The 18,782-nt window shown below is 57.5% G+C and overlaps 1 protein-coding gene across 1 annotated transcript in view; it reads left to right on the forward strand.

Annotated features, from left to right (window-relative positions):
• The window catches only part of CAMTA1 (calmodulin binding transcription activator 1), an 894,089-nt gene that overhangs the window by 781,299 nt on the left and 94,008 nt on the right, over positions 1-18,782 (forward strand). Inside the window, exon 8 of the mRNA XM_068538797.1 lies at positions 5,372-5,525. Within this exon, the coding sequence (XP_068394898.1) occupies positions 5,372-5,525 (154 nt within the window). The remainder of the gene's footprint in view (positions 1-5,371; positions 5,526-18,782) is intronic.

The raw sequence follows: 18,782 nt of genomic DNA on the forward strand, positions 1-18,782 counted from the left end.
TCTCAGGTGCTTCCGCCCCTTCCAAGGAGGTGGACACCTCCTCCCCTTCCCAGGCCGCTTGTCCTCTCCTTGCAAGTCCGTCTGTCCCTCGGGAAGGATAGCTGGGGCGGGGAGAGGTCTCCAGGGACCCATACCACCTGCCCCAGCCAGGCCAGCACCCCTGGGGCAGCTCAGCTGTCACCCACCTCAGCACTCAGCAGGTGGGCAGAGCATCTCCGGTGTGCCAGCCCCCCTCTGGGCTCCAGGAACCCCCCAGCCACCAAGCAAGACAGAGCCCGGCCACCGGAGCTCTCGCTTCTAGGTGGGAAAACAGGCCAAAGCCAGCAGTAACCACTCAGAAATGAGAATTGGGCGTGGGTGCTGTAAAGAAAATAAAGGATGCAAAGGTAGTAGGGCCCCGGGCGGGGGCAGGGTGGCACCATGTCTGAGGGGGGGGGGGGTCTCTGAATACGGTGTCCAAGAGGAGGTGGCATTGAGGCTCACGCCAACGGGTGGCGCAGAGCCCACCAGCCAGAGAGGACAGCTCAGGAGAGAGCGCACGCGGCAGATTTGGGGAACGCGGTGGCAGGAGCGGGGGGAGCCGGGGTGAGCCAGGGGGAGCGTGAGTGGCCGGACAGGAAAACAGACGGCTGGTTCCTGTGACCGTGTCAGGAGTGTGGGGTTCATTCTCAGACCAGAATCAGAGGGTCAGGCCTGCTGGGGTTGGGAGAGGGATGGGGAGGGAGGGGAGAGAGGAAGTGAGGAGATGCAGGGGGAGCGGCTCTGACTGGGTGGTCTCGGGGGGACGTAGGGCTGAGTGGGTGGGGCAGGCTTACCTGAGGGGGAGAATTGACAGAGTTTGGTGATGGACGGACTGGAGGGAGAGGATGCGAGGAGAAGGGCCTTGACCTGGGCCGCTGAGGGCAGGTGGTGCCATTGGTCATTGGGTGAAGCCCGGGGTGGGCCAGGTGTGGGGAGCGGCCGTCAGGCTGGGCCACATGAGCCGGGGGCATTTTGAGGTCCCAACAAGAGCTGTCGATGGGCCGTGGGACAGGTGAGCTTGGAGCAGAGCCGGGAGGTGGGGCTGGAGGGAGAAATCGAGGAACCCTTGGAACGTGGTGGGCCGAAGGCCGTGAAGCTGGCGGAGGGTGCTGAGGGGGCTGGGGCACGAAGGCCCAGCTGTGAGGCCTGGAGAGGAAGGGGCGTCACGACAGTAAGGGGAACGTCGGGGCAGACGGACTGTCAGCAAGAAAGTGCGTGTTATAAGTGGGTAGACTGCCTGCTAGAAGCTGACTCCGGTCCTGCTCTCCGGAAAAACACCAGGGTTTTGTTTGTTTCGGGGTTTGGTGACACCTAGTAGTTAGAACAGCGGGACCCTGTACGGATGGGACGTCGCACCTCGCCAAGGCCCCATCGTGGCCCCTGCTGCAGCCTGATGGCGGGCAGGGGAGGGGTCAGGCTCTGTCCTTTTACAGGTAAAGAGCTTGAGGTACCGAAAGGGAGGGAGGGGGGTCTCCTCGTCCGTGGCTCTTTCCGGAAAGTCATGGAAGTTCTCTGAGACGCTCACTTATCCACAGCTTCCCCTCCACAGCCACCCCATCGGGCTCCCCCAGGCCTCTAACACCGGACAGGCCTCCTGGACATTTGGCGGGGGGGTCATTTCCAAGGCCACCCTCTCCTCACGGGGACGGCCTCTTGCACCTTCATGGACATTCCGTAGCCCGGGGAGGAGCCTCTGGGTGAGACCTGCGACCTGCAAAGTCTGATGTGGGTGGTAAACCCCAGGGAGCCATTAGAGGATGCCAGCCCCGGGTTGGGGGGGGGCGGGGGTGAAGGCAGGCTGGCTCCACAGCTGTCCCGAACCGAGAGTCTGGGTGGGTCTGGTGGGGGGGGTGTCCTCGTGTCCCCTGGAGCCAGCCTGCCCCTCCCTGCCGGCAGCTCCGCACTCCCTGAGGACCTGACAATGTTATGAGCCCCCCATGAAACTGAAACATTGGGACTCTACGCCTAATATATTTTTCTGCCAGAAACACCCAATAAAATGTACAACTAGTGAATAAAACCGCAACGTTGCCAAGAAGTGATGTGTGCCCCCAATTTCCAAAAATACCTCAATCACTCTGTGTCTTAAAACCAGCCTCAAGCCAGGAAGCTGTTATTTAAAATTCAACTCAGGAGTTTCAGCCACAGGAACTCCAGGCCCTGGGATGGAATTTGTGTTAAAGATATAAAGCATGACACAGCCTGCTTCTGTATTTCCGAATCCCAAACCCAGCCTCCTTGATCCCGTCAGGGACTGGGGCTTTCTCCTAATTGTATCAAGGCACAAGGCCCAGGATGCAGGCTCCTGGGAAGGGGATGTACGTGTTGGGCGTATTCCCTGAGTTGAAAGGGGCCACAGTGGATCTTGAATCCCTAAGTCCCTGGCTACAGATGTGGGGTCCGCAGACCACTGGGTCCGTGCGCTCCCGAAATGCAGCGTTGATGCGCCTTGGGGAGTTCTTCTGGGCTGGGAGTGGAGAAGCCACAGCCTTCATCAAATTCTCAGAGGCCTTAGACCCAGAAAAGGTTAAGAACCAGCCTTGCCTCTTAGCTTCCTACGAACACCCTGTGTTCAGAGAAGCTGCCCTGCCCTTCGAAGACACAGAAAACCAAAGCCAGGTGTCAGCTGAACACAAGTCTGGGAAGAGTAAGGATAGAAGATCCAAAGTCAGCCTGATTCAACTCTACAGAAAAGAAATGAGCAGCAAGCGTTGCCAGATGCTGTGATAGCTCCCTCCCGGGCATTGTCTGTGTGGTTGAGCAGATAAAGGAGGCTTACAGACTATTAAGACAATCTCTACCTAATCTCCACCCTGCTGTGGTGGAGGTACAGAGGGTGAGGTATCCAGAAAGGCTTCCTGGAGGAAGAGGCGGCGAGCCTTGTACCTGTCCTCAGAGAGTAGGTGGAGGCTGGTTATGCAGAAATGGAGCTGGACCCTGAAGGAAGGAATGGGACTTCCTGAGACAGGAGAGTCTGGGTGCTGTAGGGCAGGAGCTCAAGTTCTGGGGGTTTCGGTGCCCTTTGCTTCCCAGGCCCCCGCCTGCCCTCCCACTGCCCTGGCTTCCCACAGCTTTTCCAGGCGCCCAGGCTGCGCTCAGTGGGGCAGTGGGGCAGGAAGCTAAGGGCCTTTCATTTCCCAGACATCTGGCATCCTGGCTTCCTCCCGCAGGGCTGGGCTCCTGCTCCAGGGGCTGTGATCAGAGAAAGCCCTGAGTGGCCTGCGGGCCCCTGCAGCCCTTTGATCCCTGCTCTGTCTTGCTCAGTGGCTGACGCTGCCGCCTGGCCAAGCACAGACTCAGGCAGGAGCTCCCAGCCCGGCGAGGCCAGTGTGCTGGTCGGTAGGAAGAACAGAGGGCTGGGACACAGGGAGGATGGCTCCCCCTCTCCTGGGCTACCCCATCCAGGCCACGGGCATGGCAGATCTACCCAGCCCACCTGCCTCTTGGGCATATTGCAAGGACGAAGTTAAATATGAGATGGGAAGGCAGTTAGACCGGACAAAAAGAGGCCACCAGATGTCTTGGCAGGACCTGAAAGCAGAGTCAGAGCTGTGGCTTCCAGCCCCAGCTCTGTCCGTTGCCAGGCACACAGCTTTGGGCAAGTCACAACTTCACTGGGCTTTCGGGCTCCTCATTGCAGACAGAAAGCGCCCTGCCCTGCCCTGCCCAGCCTAGCCCGCGCCCCCAGCTTGCATGGGCACCAAATCAGCTAATGGCTAGAAAGTGCTTTGAAAAGAATAAAGTGCCGTGCCGATGTCAGGGATTATCACTGTTATTAAGGAGCATGATTACCGCGATCCAGAAAAGCTGCCATTAACGAGAAAGCTCCTGTTCGTGTTGATTTAATTTCCTGGTTAACTGAGCGTTGGCAAGAAAAAAAACTCTACGTTTCAACCCTTATTGAAAATCTTTTAAAATTATACCAGTGTACTTTCCTGCACCGGCCATGGAGTCGTCTTGAGTCTTTATTTATTATTGCATTGATTGAGTCACATATTCATGTATTACTCTTGCTCTGATCAGATCCAAAAAGGTGACCGCAGACCCAGGCTCCTTCGTGCCGGGGTCCTCGTGCCCGCCCAGGACTCGGGGTTGGGTATCCAGAGGGAAAAGCCGGGGAGATGTATCTGGCAAATAGCACAGGATGGGACCTTCCAAGTGGCTTTTCCAGAGTTCCCGGCAGCACCTTGATATATTATTATGCATTTCCTTACGGTTCAAGAAATACTTTCTGTTCGGGGTTAGGAGGTTTTTCCGCGTTTATTCAGATGCATTATAACGTGACATGGCTGCTTTTTTTTTTAACAACTTTGTCAGGCCCGACACGACCCAATAAACAGCCTCACCCTCTGGGGGGCCACGGAAAGCCACGGAAGGGCCTGTGCTCTTTGCAGTGAAGCTGCTTCCCCACAGAGGCCCCCTTGGTGTGTTGCTCTCGGAGCTGGTGGTGGGCGGAGAGCGACACAGGTCACCTTGAATTGCATCTGATGGCAAGAGGCTGCCCCATTTCAATAAAACCACTTGGGGACAAAACTGTGCCTTCACCATCTTCACGGGGAGAGTTCCTTCCGTTCATAAGCTCCAAAGAGATTTCCAAGGAAGAGTTTCCAGAGGTTCCAAGTGACAGCTGCCTCCTGGGCGATGCTTAGAGATGCTTGTGCAGGGAGACCACAGGCTGAAGGGCAGAGGGGCATCCAGCCCTTAGAAGTGGGTGCCTTGGACTTCCCCGGTGGTCCAGTGGTTAAGACTCTGCGCTTCCACTGCAGGGGGCACGGGTTCGATCCTTGGTCAGGGAAGTTCCACATGTCACGCAGGGTGGCCAAAAAAAAAAAAAAAAAAAAGATGCGGGTGCCTTAAACTCTAGGAACTCCGTTTCCCCCTTAAGAAGAGGGTGGTGGTGATACCTGTCAGGGACATCCAGGGACCTGCAGTGAGGAGGTGCATGTAAGGAGCGGAGCAGGGGCCGGTGCTGCTGGGGCAGCTGTGGGTGTAGGTCCGGGACATGAGGCTAGAGATACATTTAACTTCGTGTGTGGTCCTTAGTTACACATGAATCCGCCCACCTGTAGAGCAGTGGGTCTCAACTGGGGCCAATTTTGTCCCCCAGGGGGTGACAGGCAATGTGTAGAGATTTGGGGGAGGGGGCGGGGTTTAATGGCATCTCACCAGAGGGCCCGGGGTGCTGCTGGGTGGTCCCCCACCGCAGACAATGATCTGGTTCCGAGGGTGAGTGGCGCCCAGGCTGAGAAAGCCCGGCGTGGAGATGCTCAGCCTGTCTGTACCTGCTGGGGTGACCTTGGGCGGGCTCCGTACCACCCTCATGCTGCCAGTGTCTGTGCTCTCCCCCCAGAACCCCGACATCGTCCTGGTGCACTACCTGAACGTCCCGGCCATCGAGGACTGCGGTAAGCCCTGCGGCCCCATCCTCTGCTCCATCAACACCGACAAGAAGGAGTGGGCGAAATGGACGAAGGAGGAGCTCATCGGGCAGCTGAAGCCCATGTGTGAGTAGGCGCGGCCGGCCGGCCAGGGTCCTGCGCTGCGACCTGGCCAGGGTCACCCAGGCAGGGCCAGAGGTCCTCCGTGGCCTGGGGACCCGGGGGCGGGAGCCCCGTTCTGCTCGGATGACAGTGAACTTAGCTTTTACAAGGACCCTGCCCAATTCCACCCGGTCCTCAGGGGCTCCCTATGCGACAGCCAGGACCCAGATGTCAGCCCATGTTACAGATGAGAAAAGTGGGTTCCAGAGCACAAAACCCATGAGCGAGGAGCAGAGTGGAGAGCGCCTGGGACCTCTGTCTTGCAGGCCGCAGACAGGAGCGCGGTGGCAGTCCGGGGAGGGAGAGGCCTGTGGCCCGCGGCCAGGCTGGCCAGGCTCCTGCCCTTGGCCCATCTGCTCCTGGACACGGGGCATCCTTGGCTCCCAGACAGGGAGGCACACAAATAATGGGACCTGAGCTGCATTTCGTCAGCAAAGTGATGCTGTCGGGAGCATCCGTCAGGAGCAGATCTCTGATTGCAAAACACCGAGCACATCCAGAAAGCCGGGACATGGCCGGTGCCTGGTTTCCACGGGCAGCCGCCGGGGGTGGCCTCTCCTGCTGCCTGGACGGAGGGCTCAGGGAGAACAGAGCCGGGGAAAGCCGTCCAGTGCGCAGGGCCCTGGGTTCCGGAACACTGATCTCTGAGGCTCAGGGCAAAGACCTGTCATCATTACTGGACCTCAGGGAGCAGGTCAGTGGGGCCGTCGGAACCTGTGGCCCCCTTGGAAGTCGGGCTGCGGGGAGGAAACACGTCCAGGGAGCAGCTGAGATGTCATTTCCAGGGCGCAGTGAGTGTCCGGTCACTGAGTGTCCATGCTGAGGCCACATGGCACCTGCGGTGGCCAGCTCATCCTGAGAAGCCTTCAGCGCTCAGACTGGAGGATCCCCCCACCAGCCACAAGGTTGGGGATGGGGTCAGGAGGGGCAGGGTTCTGAGTAGGGAAGCAGACCCCCAGTAGGCTGATGGTCCAGCACGCCCGGGGGCTGGACCCCAAGGCCGAGATCCACCCCCAAGCTGTCCTCCTGAGCCGTGTGCCCACGGGGAGGCTCTGGCCAGCTTGGCCTTGTTGCCGCCACCAGGAACTAAAGCCAGGAGGCCCAGGGCCTTCCAGGCTCAGGCTGTGCCCGGTGGAACCCTCCTTAACTGCAGCTCTGACCGGAGCCGCCCTGTTGAAGCCACCTGGTGCCCTCAGGACGGAGCATGAGCTCCTGGGGGTGCCCGCAGCTCACCCACCTGCGGACCCCACGCCGCTGCCCCTGCCCTCCTGGGGCTTCCTGACGGGTGGTCCCTCCAGCAGAGCTGCAGTCACTCTTCCCTCCTCCTGGCTCTCCCCGACCTTCACTTGCTCACCCACCTCATCCTTCCACCCTTAGCCCAAATAGTGCCTCTTCCACTGGCCCTCCCAGATCACCCAACCGAGACTCCACCACCGAGACCCCCAGGGAGACATCAGAATGAAGTCAGCCTCCTTAACCAGAAGGGGACACGCAAGCCTCTTCAGAGCTCTGCGGAGCACCCAGAAACTTGGGAAACATCCCAGCTAATTCCCGTGAACCTTTCCTACCTGCCGCTCCTCGGGGGCCCGCACCGTGCTGGCACGTGGAAGGCTCTCTGTAAATATCGGTGAGGGGGCTGGGTAAGCGTGGCTGGGCCCAGCTTGATCCCCTCTCCGCAGGGGCCCGAGCACCTGACAGAGGCCCCCGGTGTCCAGAGCCTGAGAGCCGGAGCTGCCCAGTGGCACCCCTCCAAGGCCAGGCCAAGGGCTGGGGAACAGGGCGGTGGTGCTGGGTCCTGCTCTGCGCCCCGCGCACCCATGCCTTCCATTCCCTGGTGTCTAAATGTGCAGGGCTTGTACTTGACCTTGGGTTTCCTCCCCCAGAGCTGCCCACACTTCCTCTTTGGCAGAGCCTTGGCTGGGTGGGAGCAATGGCTCTCATAACCGCTGGCACTGGCACCCCCCTGCCAGGCCAGTCGAGTCCGGGCAGCCAGGAGCGGGGTGCACAGCCTGGGTCTGTGACTGCTTCGCTGTGTGACCTCAGGCCAATCACTCACCCTCTCAGCACCCTAGTTCCCTTTCTGGAAAGTGAGAGAAAGAATCCAGCAGTCTCTGTACCAAGACCAGCAGCGTCCGGCCACCTCCGTGGTGCCCAGCTTGGCTCCTGGGCCTCTGCAGACCCGGGTCCGAGGCACTGAAGCCACTGTTTCATCCCATGTCCTGGGAGGTTCCAGAGACCGAGCTAGCCAGAGATTAGCCAAGGGGATGTTCCCGAGGAAAGAGATACCTTTCAAGGTGGCCACCACAGGCAGAGACTCTGGCCCGGGCCCTCCTAACGCCTCTCAACACACACGGATGGCTGTTTTCTTGTAAGCCACCCCGTGGCCCCTTGCCTTCCCCATTCTTTTATCTGAGCTGCTTCCTTTTTCTCCCCCCATTGCCTCCACCCCCTCACAACAGCCCCCATCCTCAGAAGGGGCCCCGCCTGGGAAAAGTCCCCCTCCCACACAGGAGCCTGCCTGAGTCCAACAGGAGTGCCCCCTCCCACAGCTGGCAAGGGGATGAAGCCATGAACTCCAGGGGCTGGACACCAGACCTCGGTCCTCTGATGCTTAACTGGAGGGAACTGTGAACGCCTTTTAAAAGTCTGCAGTGCATCAAGGAAATTATGTAAAACTACAACAAACACCCCATAAAGCTAATCACACTTGGGTCTCTGGTGTCCAGACACGAGAGCAGCGGCGTGCAGTCACTCAGGGTGTGCGTGTGTGTGTGTGTGTGTGTGTGTGGCTCTAGTTAGACACGCACAGCCCGGAAATACAGCCCGGGAAATACGGCTCCAGTTAAAGCTTTAGATGCCGATTGGGTTTGGAACACACACAGGGCACCAGCTACCCGTGTTCGGGGAAAGCAGAGGTATGCTGGGAGCCAGGAAGGCATCAGATTGGGTTCCACGATCAGGCGTGCCACCCCAGTGCTGGAGCCAAACACATTAGCTTCATTACATTTTCACATAAATCACATTCCTTCAGAGACTTCACAGGTTGACTTCCTGATGTTTCCAAATTTCTCTGCCCTGCAGCGGAGTTGTCAGTGGTTTAATCAAAATGCTGTGCTTATCCGTGGCGAAGTGAGACTCTGCTCCTCAGCCTTCGCCTCACCTGTTGACGATGGGGTGGGGAGATCCCACAGACCCCAACTTCTGAGCCAGACTGATTCCAAGAACCCCACCTTGATTCTTGCAGTGGTGCCCTTTAGTCCTTCAACCTGCAAACTGAGGGATGCCTCCTCCACACTAAAAAAAACAAAACACAAAACACAAAGACAAGGGGGAAATAATTAAGATATCTGATAGGAATTCCCGGTATATTTCCAACAATGCTTCCCGTCTTCTGCAGTCCCTTCTGTGGTATTTAGAGTATGGGTCCTGCTGCTGTGACAAAGACAAAAAGATTAGTGGCTTAAAGCTTATTTCTCTTTCACAGAGAAATTCAGGGTTGATAGGGAAGCCTCACAGTGTCAGGGATCAGATCAGCCACCCAGGCTCTTTCCAGCTGGTTGCTCTGCCATCCCTAGGGCGTTGCCCTCTTTATGTGGTCCAAGATGGCTGCTCCAGCACCTGCCATCATAACTGCATTCCAACCAGTGGGAAGGGAAGAAGAGAAGGTGGAGGGCAAACTTCATCCCTTTAAGGACGGGGACCAGAAGTGGCACACAACACTTCCACTCATATATCATTGGCTAGAATTTGGTCATAGGGTCACCCCTCATTGGCAAGGTGGTCTGGGAAGCATAGTCTTTTCTAAGCACTACCATCCTAACTTCCTTTGGGGAATAGGGTTCTGCATGTGAGTCCTTCAGGGCTGAGTAGAGCCAAGTGCAGCCTAGGGTGCCTCCTGTAAGGCCTCAGCTGAGAATTGCTCAGCTCAGCTCAGCTCAGCTCAAGGACTGAGGATGATTGCCCCGGGTCCCGTCCGTCTGAGGGTTGGAGTTTATAGAACTCAAGTGAACACGATCTAAAGGTCAGCACATCTCATCCTGGAAACTCCAGGGTATGTTCCAGCGCAGCCGGTCTGCGAGAGCACCCGCTTCGGACCCGGCGAACTGCCATAGTGCGAGCTGGGGCTGGGCAGGTGGGATCCGCTCCTCCCGGGTCAACCTTGAGTGGGAAGAATGATGGGCAAGACAAGCTCTGTGCCTCGGTCCCGCCAGCTTGGCGGGAAACTTGCTCAGTGATCCTCGGCCGCCCCGAACCACGGTGACCCGAACCCTCCACCCTCAGGGAGCCAGATGGTGCCAGTTCCCTTGGAGTGGACCCTCAACTCTGAGTGCCGCGGCTTTCTGCCCTGCCCCATTCCTTGGCAGCCCACGAGGGGACGGGATGCCAGCCGCTTCCCAGCTAGCAGGTGGTGAGGTTTTTCCATCCAGAGTGAGGGATGAGGGCGTGAGATTTAAGCTGTGCTCTCAGCCCTTCCCCAGCTGTCCCCCTCTCCCTGGGGCTCCGCGTGGAGCGCCCTAGCCGGCCAGGTGTCCCTGCATTGCCCAGCAAGGCCTGGGCCTCCCCGCGGGCCTCCCTGGGCCCAGAGGCCACTGGCAGCTCCACCGGCTACCTCTGGGCTTGGCTCTGCTCTCGCTGCCTTCCTGGAGCCCCTCTGTCATTGCTCAGGGGTCCCGGGGCCTCAGTGGCACTGGGTGGGCAAAGCAGGAGAGCTGGCTGGGGAGCCCCCATGCCAGCATCCGTGCACACCTCAGTGCACACGTGCACACACGGCCCACGACCCACAGGGACATGCGCGGGGACGCACGTGTGAGTCAGCAGGGGCAGGGCTCAGTTTTCTAGCCCCTCTAGCCCCAAGGCTCTCTCCAGGAGCCCTTCAACACACCACCACCGTCCCCCCCCACCCCCGCAAGCTCAGGGGGGGACACCGACACCGTCTGGGCCAGAGCAAGTGCCTGACCCTCCCCCTGAAAGTGGGCGAAGCGGCAGCGAGGGCAGGGGGATGGGTAGAAGGACAGACCTGGGAGCGGGGAGGGGGGGTCCCAGCTCCTCCTCTGACCAGCAAGCGGCCTAGCACAGGTCACCCCAGCTCTCTAAGCAGCACCGCGCTCCTTCAGGGCGAGAGCGATCGTGGGCCCTTCCCTGCGGCCCCGTGGCTGTCAAACGACATCGTGGACACAAAGTATGTAGGTGTCGGGGCTGCATCGGAGCCAGAAGGCCGGTCCTCTCTCTTGAGTTTGAGCGCTCAGCCCCTGCCAAGCCCTGTGCTAAGGGGCGTCAGCAAAGACCAGCTGGACGGTCCCTCGGGCACTCCTGCGCCACCAACACCGAACCAGAACAGGCTTCTAGAACCTCTGCCCTGAGCTCAGCCCAGTGCCAGCCCTGCGGAGGCTGCCAGGTGGGGAAAAGCCCGGGCCCTGCCCTCAGGAGGACAAACCCAAGAGGCCGGACCGGCTGAGGGGCCCGAAGCAGACGGCCTGAGGGCAGAATACACGGCTCTGCCTTCAAGTGCCTAGACATTCGGGAGATCCAGGCTCCGAACAGTCGGGAGGCCCCCTGTCCCCCTGGCCTGGAGGAACGTGCGGGACAGACGGGAGGCAGGGAGGCTGGGTGGGCAGCGTGAAGGAGGGAGCAGGCAGGGGCACACACAGGTGTGGCGCTGAGGTGACTGCAGTGAGCCTCACGTTTGAGGCTTAGAGGGCACACTGAGTACGAAGTGATGGAAATCGCATGGAGTGAGAGGTGTAGACGTCATGGGAGCACAAGGGCGCGGAGCCGTGTTAAGGGTGGGGGTAGAGGCCAGGATGAGTATGAGGTGGTAAAGGTCATGTTGACGGGGAGGAGGCGGAAGTCACGTTGAGCATGCGGGAGTGGAGGCCATACTGAGGAAGCCGTGTTGAGTGTGAGGCAGGAAGTTATGTCAAGAATGAAGTGATAAAGTAGGGATGGTAGTAGGGATGGAAGCCATGTTGGTAGTAGGGATGGAGGCCATGCTGAGTGTGGAGAAGGGGTGGAGGCCATGTTGTGTGTGGAGAGGGGCGGAGGCCTTGTTGGTAGTGAGGGATGGAGGCCATCCATATTCAGTGTGGGGATGGAGGCCATGTTGAGTGTGAGGAGGGGTGGAGGCCATGTTGGTAGTGAAGGTGGAGGCCACCCATATTCAGTGTGGGGATGGAGGCCAGGTTGAGTGTAGGTGGGCAAAGACCAAGTCAAGTATAAGGTGATGAAGACCATGTTGGTGGTGGGTGGAGCCCATGTTGATTGTGGGGTTCAAGTGTGCCCCCCTAGCTCCCCGAAATCCTCAGTTCTCCCAGTCACCTTGGTCCCTGGGCTCCTGCAGCCTGTAGGTGCTCCAGAAGCCAGGGTGTCAGCCCTTCCCCGTGCGCCCTCCGGAGGAGCACAGCCTCTGTGCCTCGGTGAGGCCGGGACAGCAAGCCACGGGGACCCGGCAAAGGCAGGGCGGCTGGAGACAGGAACCCCCTTGCTGAGACGTGGCTGCTGCGGCGGAGACCGGAAGGAACAGGCTGGTTCTCAGCGGCGTCTTCCAGGAGCTACTCACCCCGCAGGTTAAGCCAGCAGTGAGGTCCCTCCGTCTCCAGAGCCCCCAGCCCTTCCTCCGCCTGCCCAGGCTGACCTCACTGTTGCCACGCCCAAGCCTTGGGTTGTGTGTCAAGGCGCCTGTCGTTTTTTCATCATTTTCCAGACAAAGACCAAAGACCCAGTAAGAGGGGCGGTGTTTATTTGTTTTGCTTTTTTGCTTAGATTGTCATCCTGGTGATTATAGAACATCAAGAAGTAAAATCAACAAAGGCTTTCCTTTCTGGGGCCCACACCAAACCGGTTCCTGGTCGACTAGCGCCACCTGGTGGCCTGCAGCAGCAGAGCGGCTCAGAGACGTGAGCTCTCCGGAGGCGTCCCACTCCCCAGGCTGGGATGGCAGCAGGCGGGCAGGGGGCACGACCCACCCCTGCCCGTGGACCTGGTGCCGGGAACCTGCTCTGTGATTCTGGATCGGGGAGGCGGATTGGTGGGGGGAGCGCTGGAACAGACAGAAGGGGGCCCTAGGGAGCCTCCTCTCCCACGCGGTCTAACTGATCAGGCATCGCCTGGCCGGTTGCAGGTGGAGGGGCTGGCAGCTTCGCCCGTGACCAGGAACGCGTGCTTCAAGTCTCAGTCTGGGTGATGGAGGGGCAGTTGCAAAGCAAGTCGCATAGGTGCTGTCCCCACGGAGCTGCACGCGGGGGCACCGTGAGTTGGGAGGGAAGGGTGGGGGGTAGATCAGTCCAGGGAAAGGGGAAGCTGTTGTCACCCAGGGCTGGAAGGCTTCTTTCTGGCCAGAAATATTCAATTAGCAGCCTTTTCCAGTGTTCCCATGTCTGGAGTTAGACTCAGGGTAGGAGTGAGAGACCGGGAGTCAGGGGTAAGCGTGCGCACCTCCAGGCTGCCCACCACGGGGGCTCAGGGAAGCCAGAGCAGCTGTGGTTCCCCCACCTCTCGCTTCCCACCACCCCCTACCATTCCTTCAAGGCCCGCAGAGCCTGGGCACACACATGGGCTCAGCGCCGGGAGCAGTGGCCCATATCAGAACCTCCAGGGCAGGTTGATAAAAGGCAGGGCCCTAGGAATCTGATTTTTTTTTTTTTTTTTTTTTTTTTTTGCCATGAAGCTTGCGGGATCTCAGTTCCCTGACCAGGGACTGAACCCAGGCCAGGGCAGTGAAAGCGCAGACTCCTAACCACTAGGCTGCCAGGGACGTCCCAGGAATCTGAATTTTTTAACAAGCAAGATTCTCCTGCTTTTTGAGAGATCCTAGCCTAATACAGTTTCCAGCGAGAAGCCAGCCAAGGAGCCCTGTTGCAGAGATCAGGGTCGGCCCCTTTTGGGGACCACAGGCCTCTTTGGGCATCAGCTGATTCTCAAATCCGTGTGGAAGTGAGGCTGGAACCGGAGGCAACGCTGATCTTGAACTTGTGCAAAGAGTCGGGTGTATCACTTCTGGGTGTTTCAGGACCCCGTGAAGTCTTTCCATAGACTCTGGATTAAGACATGGTACCAACCCTAGAAATTTCCTTGGGTTGAAAGTTAGATGTTAGTGTCAGGCACATAATGGGGTCTTGCCAGACACTTACTGACTTGAAGTCATGAGAAACCCTGGAGCCCCATAAAGGGAAGTACATCTGCTTCCCCGTGGTGGGCCCAGGGCCCAGGACCACAGCTCTTTCCCTAAGTGCAGAGGCGTTAATCAGTGGATGAAGCCTGTGAGACCCAGAGGCTCTGACCCGCCTTCTGCCTGTGTCAGCTGGATTTGGAGTCACGGAGGGAGGCGGTTCAGTACACAAGGGCCTGGGGAGGATTCCCCTGTCCATCTTGCTTGTCTCTTTGGTTAGGAGCTGAGGAGATGAGGAGCAGGCAGGGTGGGTCCCCTTACATCTCCCACTCTCTCTAGGACGCCTCCCGGGCACCTCCCAGCCTGGCACAGGGGAGGGCAGGCAGTGGAGAGGCAGGAAGAGGCAAGGCTGATTTATTTTCTTTAATTGAAGTATAGTTGCTTTACAATGTTGTGTTAGTTTTAGGTGTACAGCACAGTGATTCAAATGTATACATATATATTCTTTTTGTCAGATTCTTTTCCGTTATAGGTTACTACAAAATATTGAGTATAGTTCCCTGTGCTATACAGTAGGTCCTTGTTGATTATCTATTTTATATGTAGTCGTGTGTATCTGTTAATCCCAAACTCTTAATTTATCCCTCCCCCAACTTTCCCCTTTGGTAACCAGGAGTTTGTTTTCTATGTCTGTGAGTCTCTTTCTGTTTTGTAACTAAGTTCATTTGTTCCTTTTTTTTTTTTTTTTTTTTTTTTTGAGATTCCACATATATGCAATATCATACCATATTTGTCTTTCTCTGTCTGGCTTACTTCACTTAGTAGGATAGGCTGGTTTTAAATAGGGATTACTTCCTTTTCCTGCTCTGCTGGGAGGATCCAGGCTTGTTTTGCAAATGTGCCTTTCTCCCTTGGGCTAAATTTTATTTAGCTGGTTTGTCCCCCAAATCAGAGAACTAAAAGAGAAATACTTCTTTTGATTTCCTGTCGCTCCCTGGCTACTTGCCCCCTCAGGGCCACTTGGGCGCCATGCACCCCCTGCTGTTGCAGAATCCCCTGCTCTGACTCTGCCATCCACTAATTCCACGAGCTTTGATGGGGGCCCCTCTGTGCTGGTGGGGAGGGTGTGCCTGACCACCTCCCAGAGCTGACGCAGCCCTGCTCACGCTGGGGGGGTGATTTTGTTAAACTTAGAATTTGTTGCCGGCATTTTAGTCTCCAGATTTTCAGCTTCTCTTTGAAAATCGAAGGTTCTGGTAGGAGCCGAGAGACAGCTACCCCTTTCTAGGGCGCCTGTCTCTCTGCAGGCGCCACCTCCGGGCACACGGAGGAGGCCTCTGAGTCCAGGGTCTCCCAAAAGCAAGACGGAGACCCTCCGGAACCCAAAAACCTGGTCCCCTGCCCCCGCTGCTAGTGGCCCCGAGGGGCTGGCGGACAGGTGGTCACTCCTGCCACCTCTGCCCCTGGGCAGAGCCTGGGAGAAGAGGCTGCAGTCGAGCCCAAAAGAGAAGAGAATTCAGAGCCCACGTGGTTCCCAGATGTGGGAGAATGGCTAAAGCTTCTTCTCCCCCCCTGCCATATTGGGCTTCCATCCAGCATTGCTAGACAATCAGAGAACTTCAAGCCCACTCACGCTCTCACTACAGAGCAAAGAATTCCCGGCCTCGGTAACAATGCCATTCAGCAAATCAGGAGATTCTGCAAGACTCAAATCGCTCCACAAGGCACATCCTTGGCCCAGTGAGCAGGGCCGGTGCGGAAACACTCAGCCAAGGCCACTTTTTATGCCACTGAGCTTCTAGGAGATTGCCTGTGAGGTCAAGTGCAGAGGTACGGGGAGCTCCATCCCCACGTGGCCTGAATTTCCTGCTGGTGGAGGCTCAGCGGCCCAAATCAGCTCCCAACTGGGAAGCCCTTCTCCCCGCCCCTCACCTCCGAGGTCCCTCCCACCTGGAAGAAGTCCTCAGACCCTCTGCCTTTCCCTGGGCTTGTTCTCTGTTGGAACGAAGCCGATGCCTCCTGGTAAAAGATGGAAAGGGGGGTCTTATGCCCCACGTCCCCTGACATTCAGAACCAGGAATTGCAAGCCCGTTTGGGACACAGCCCATGCGTGCCCGCGCACACGCGCCATCCTGTCCCCACTCAGCCTCCGCGCTCCTCGAGACGAGATTTCTGAAAATGTTGTCCTCAGGACCAGTAGGAGAATGAGCTGAGGGTGAGATGGGGAAATTGAATCATATGTGGGTGTCTGGATGTGAGAAGTTAAATCTAATGAAAATTTTATCCATTTGAACCAAGAATTCAGAAGCCGGGCCTTTACTCCTGTCAACAAGAATACAGTGAAAATTAAACCAACGTGGCTGCCGTTTCCCATTGACCTTGTTGCCATGGAGACAGCCTTCTAGTGTCAACAACCGGGAGGCATCCAAAGGGCTCATTCACTCCTGGAGAGGCGCCTGGTGGCCCCTCCCCTGCCCACCTCTCTCACGTGGCTCCTCTGTAGGGTGACCACAGGTCCGGGTTGCCTGGGAGCGTCCAGGTGGCACCATCGTCCAGACAAATTATCACGGTGCCCGTTTCCGTCTCCAAGGGGACCTGTCTGGACAGCCGTTAAACAGTCACCTCTGTGTGGGTCTTTACGGAGAGTTGAGTCCCTGGGTGGAAGCACTGGGTGAGCGCAGGCTGCTGGGGGCCAAGAGAAAGGCCCCCCAAAAGCCTCTGTCGGGAGGTGGGGGGATTTTCTTTGTCACCAACATGCCACTTGTCACCTGCTCGACACAGCACCAAGAAATCTCTTCCTGTGCAAAGAAAGCCAAATGTCCATCCCGGCAGGCGCCACCTGTGCTGTTACCGTGGTGACCCAAGCTCCAGCCGGACGTGCCTATTATCCTTCCAGAAGTTACAGCCCCACAGAGCAAAGGAGGGCAGGCAGCTTGCTCTCACCAGCTCCCGGGGCTGCCTCAGGGTGAGGGGCCTTCCAGAGTAGGCCTTTCTGACCGTCTAATTCCTTTCCAAAGTGTTCCAGGCATGACGTTTCAGAGCAGAAAGGGTCATCTCACTCGGGGCCCTCAACCCTGTCCTGACTCAGATCTCCTGCGGACACCACCGAATCGGAATCCAGGGAGTGGGGCCCACTTGTGTCTTTGAAGTCCCTTGGGGAACAGAGGTGTGTCGTCAGGTGAACCAGTGGGAGGCACCCATTTTACAGATGAGGAAACGGAGGCCAAGAGGAACCAAAGATCTTCCCAAGATCACATGCATGTGAGGAAAAGAGCTGTGACCACTGGGGCCCCTGACCCCTGGCCAGCGTGGTCCTGCCGGCCTGTGTCCCACAGGCTCTGTTTTGTTTTGCTTTTTTTAATATTTTATTTATTTATTTACTTACTTACTTATTTATTTTGCCGCGCAGCATGCGGGATCTTAGTTCCCCGACCAGGGATCAAACCCATGCCCCCTGCAGTGGAAGTGCAAAGTCTTAACCACTGGACCGCCAGGGAAGTCCCCCTCGACAGGCTCTGGATATTCCTGAATCTCAGCCCCTCCCTCCCGTACAGCTAGCCAGGCACTGAGCTCAGAGGTTCTCCCTGCCCTTCAGGAAAGTTCTACCACTGCCTAGGGCAGCCACCTCGGGAAGGAACATTTGAGGCTTCGGAGGACAACCGAGAAGGCCACCGCTGGGCCCCCCACACACATCCCACCCCCCTCTGTGACTCGGTGTCCCCTCCCCACCCCCTCTGACCTCTAATGACTAGAAATCCAGGCAAGGAGCCAAACACTGCTCCCACGATTCCCATGTTCTCTGGGAAGAGTCTTTCTTCGGGCTCCCTGTCTTTCACAGAATTTCCCGTAAACTCACCCCGGTGGGCTTTGGTGAACGAGGCCGGGGACCCCTCCGGGAACCCCAGCGGCCCAGGTTCAGATGCTGAGATGTTCTCCCACGGGCCTCCCTCCCTCTCTCGCTCCTTCTACTCCAAGAGCAGGTGCACAGCAGGCCCTGCCTCTCACTTCCTGCCCTGCCCTTGGGAGGCCCAAAGCAAGCTTCTTCTGCCCTGGTCTGGGTGGCCACACATTCCGGCCTGGCTGCCCACCTGGCCCAGCCCTGAGTGAGGAAGATCGTGAGGGAAGAGCCAGGGGCTTTAGAACTTCTGCCCCTCCCCGTCCCCAGCCCATGTGGCCCTTCTGCGGCAGCCGGCACCCTCCATAGTCGGAGAGGACAGGAAACAGCAGGGTGGGTGGCGGGCTGGGGGACAGAACCTGGCCCAGCCCCAGGGGGTCTGGGTTTCCTGCACACCCACCAGCCCCCAGGAAATCGCGGAATCCCTCTCTCTAGGGAGTGAAGTGAGTAGAAAGGATCTCGGCCTGCTGATGGGAGTAGCCCTCCCTCCCCAGCCCGTGATGAACCGTCCGGCCATTCCTTTGTCCAGGAGGGATGCAGGCTGGGAAGACCCATCCGAGGCAGACGGCTCAGTGGAAACTGCAACCCCTCCCCACCCCCACTTATCTGCTGAGTGACCTTGGGCAAGTTACACAACTTTCCTGAGTCTTGGTTCTCACATTAATAAAACGGGACGATAATTCAGCCTCAAAGGATCGTTGAGAGATGAGAGATGTAATCTCTAGAGCAATGGGTCTCAAATTTGAGCCAGCATCGATTCCCCTGGAGGGTAGGATGCAGATCTGAGCCTCCTCCCCAGAGTTTCTGATTCATCGTAGGGCTGGGTGGGGCCTGGCAATGTGCGTTTCTAACATATTTCCGGGTGATTTTACGGCAGCTGGGGCCATCCTTGGAGAACCACTGCCCAGTGCCCTGTCCACAGTAGATACTCAATCAAGGGTAGATAAAATTGTGATTTATTTCTTTTTGTAATGGAGTCAGCATATAAAGAACCTAGCACAATGCCTAGCAGGTAGTGTAGGTTCAGTAAATATTATTTTTGTTATTATTATTGAGATGTGAGCTCTGCTTACAGTTCATTGGGGGAATTAATGAATGGTTGAAACAAAAAGGGAGCAGTGCTGGAGAGGGTGTGAGTGACTGAGAAACCACCCATTCGTTTATTCACTCCACCAGACTTCGCTGAGCATCTGCGATGTGCCAGGCATCGTTCGAAGCATGG

The sequence above is a fragment of the Eschrichtius robustus genome, chromosome 3 (assembly GCF_028021215.1).
Source record: "Eschrichtius robustus isolate mEscRob2 chromosome 3, mEscRob2.pri, whole genome shotgun sequence".
Classification (NCBI taxonomy): Eukaryota; Metazoa; Chordata; class Mammalia; order Artiodactyla; family Eschrichtiidae; genus Eschrichtius; species Eschrichtius robustus.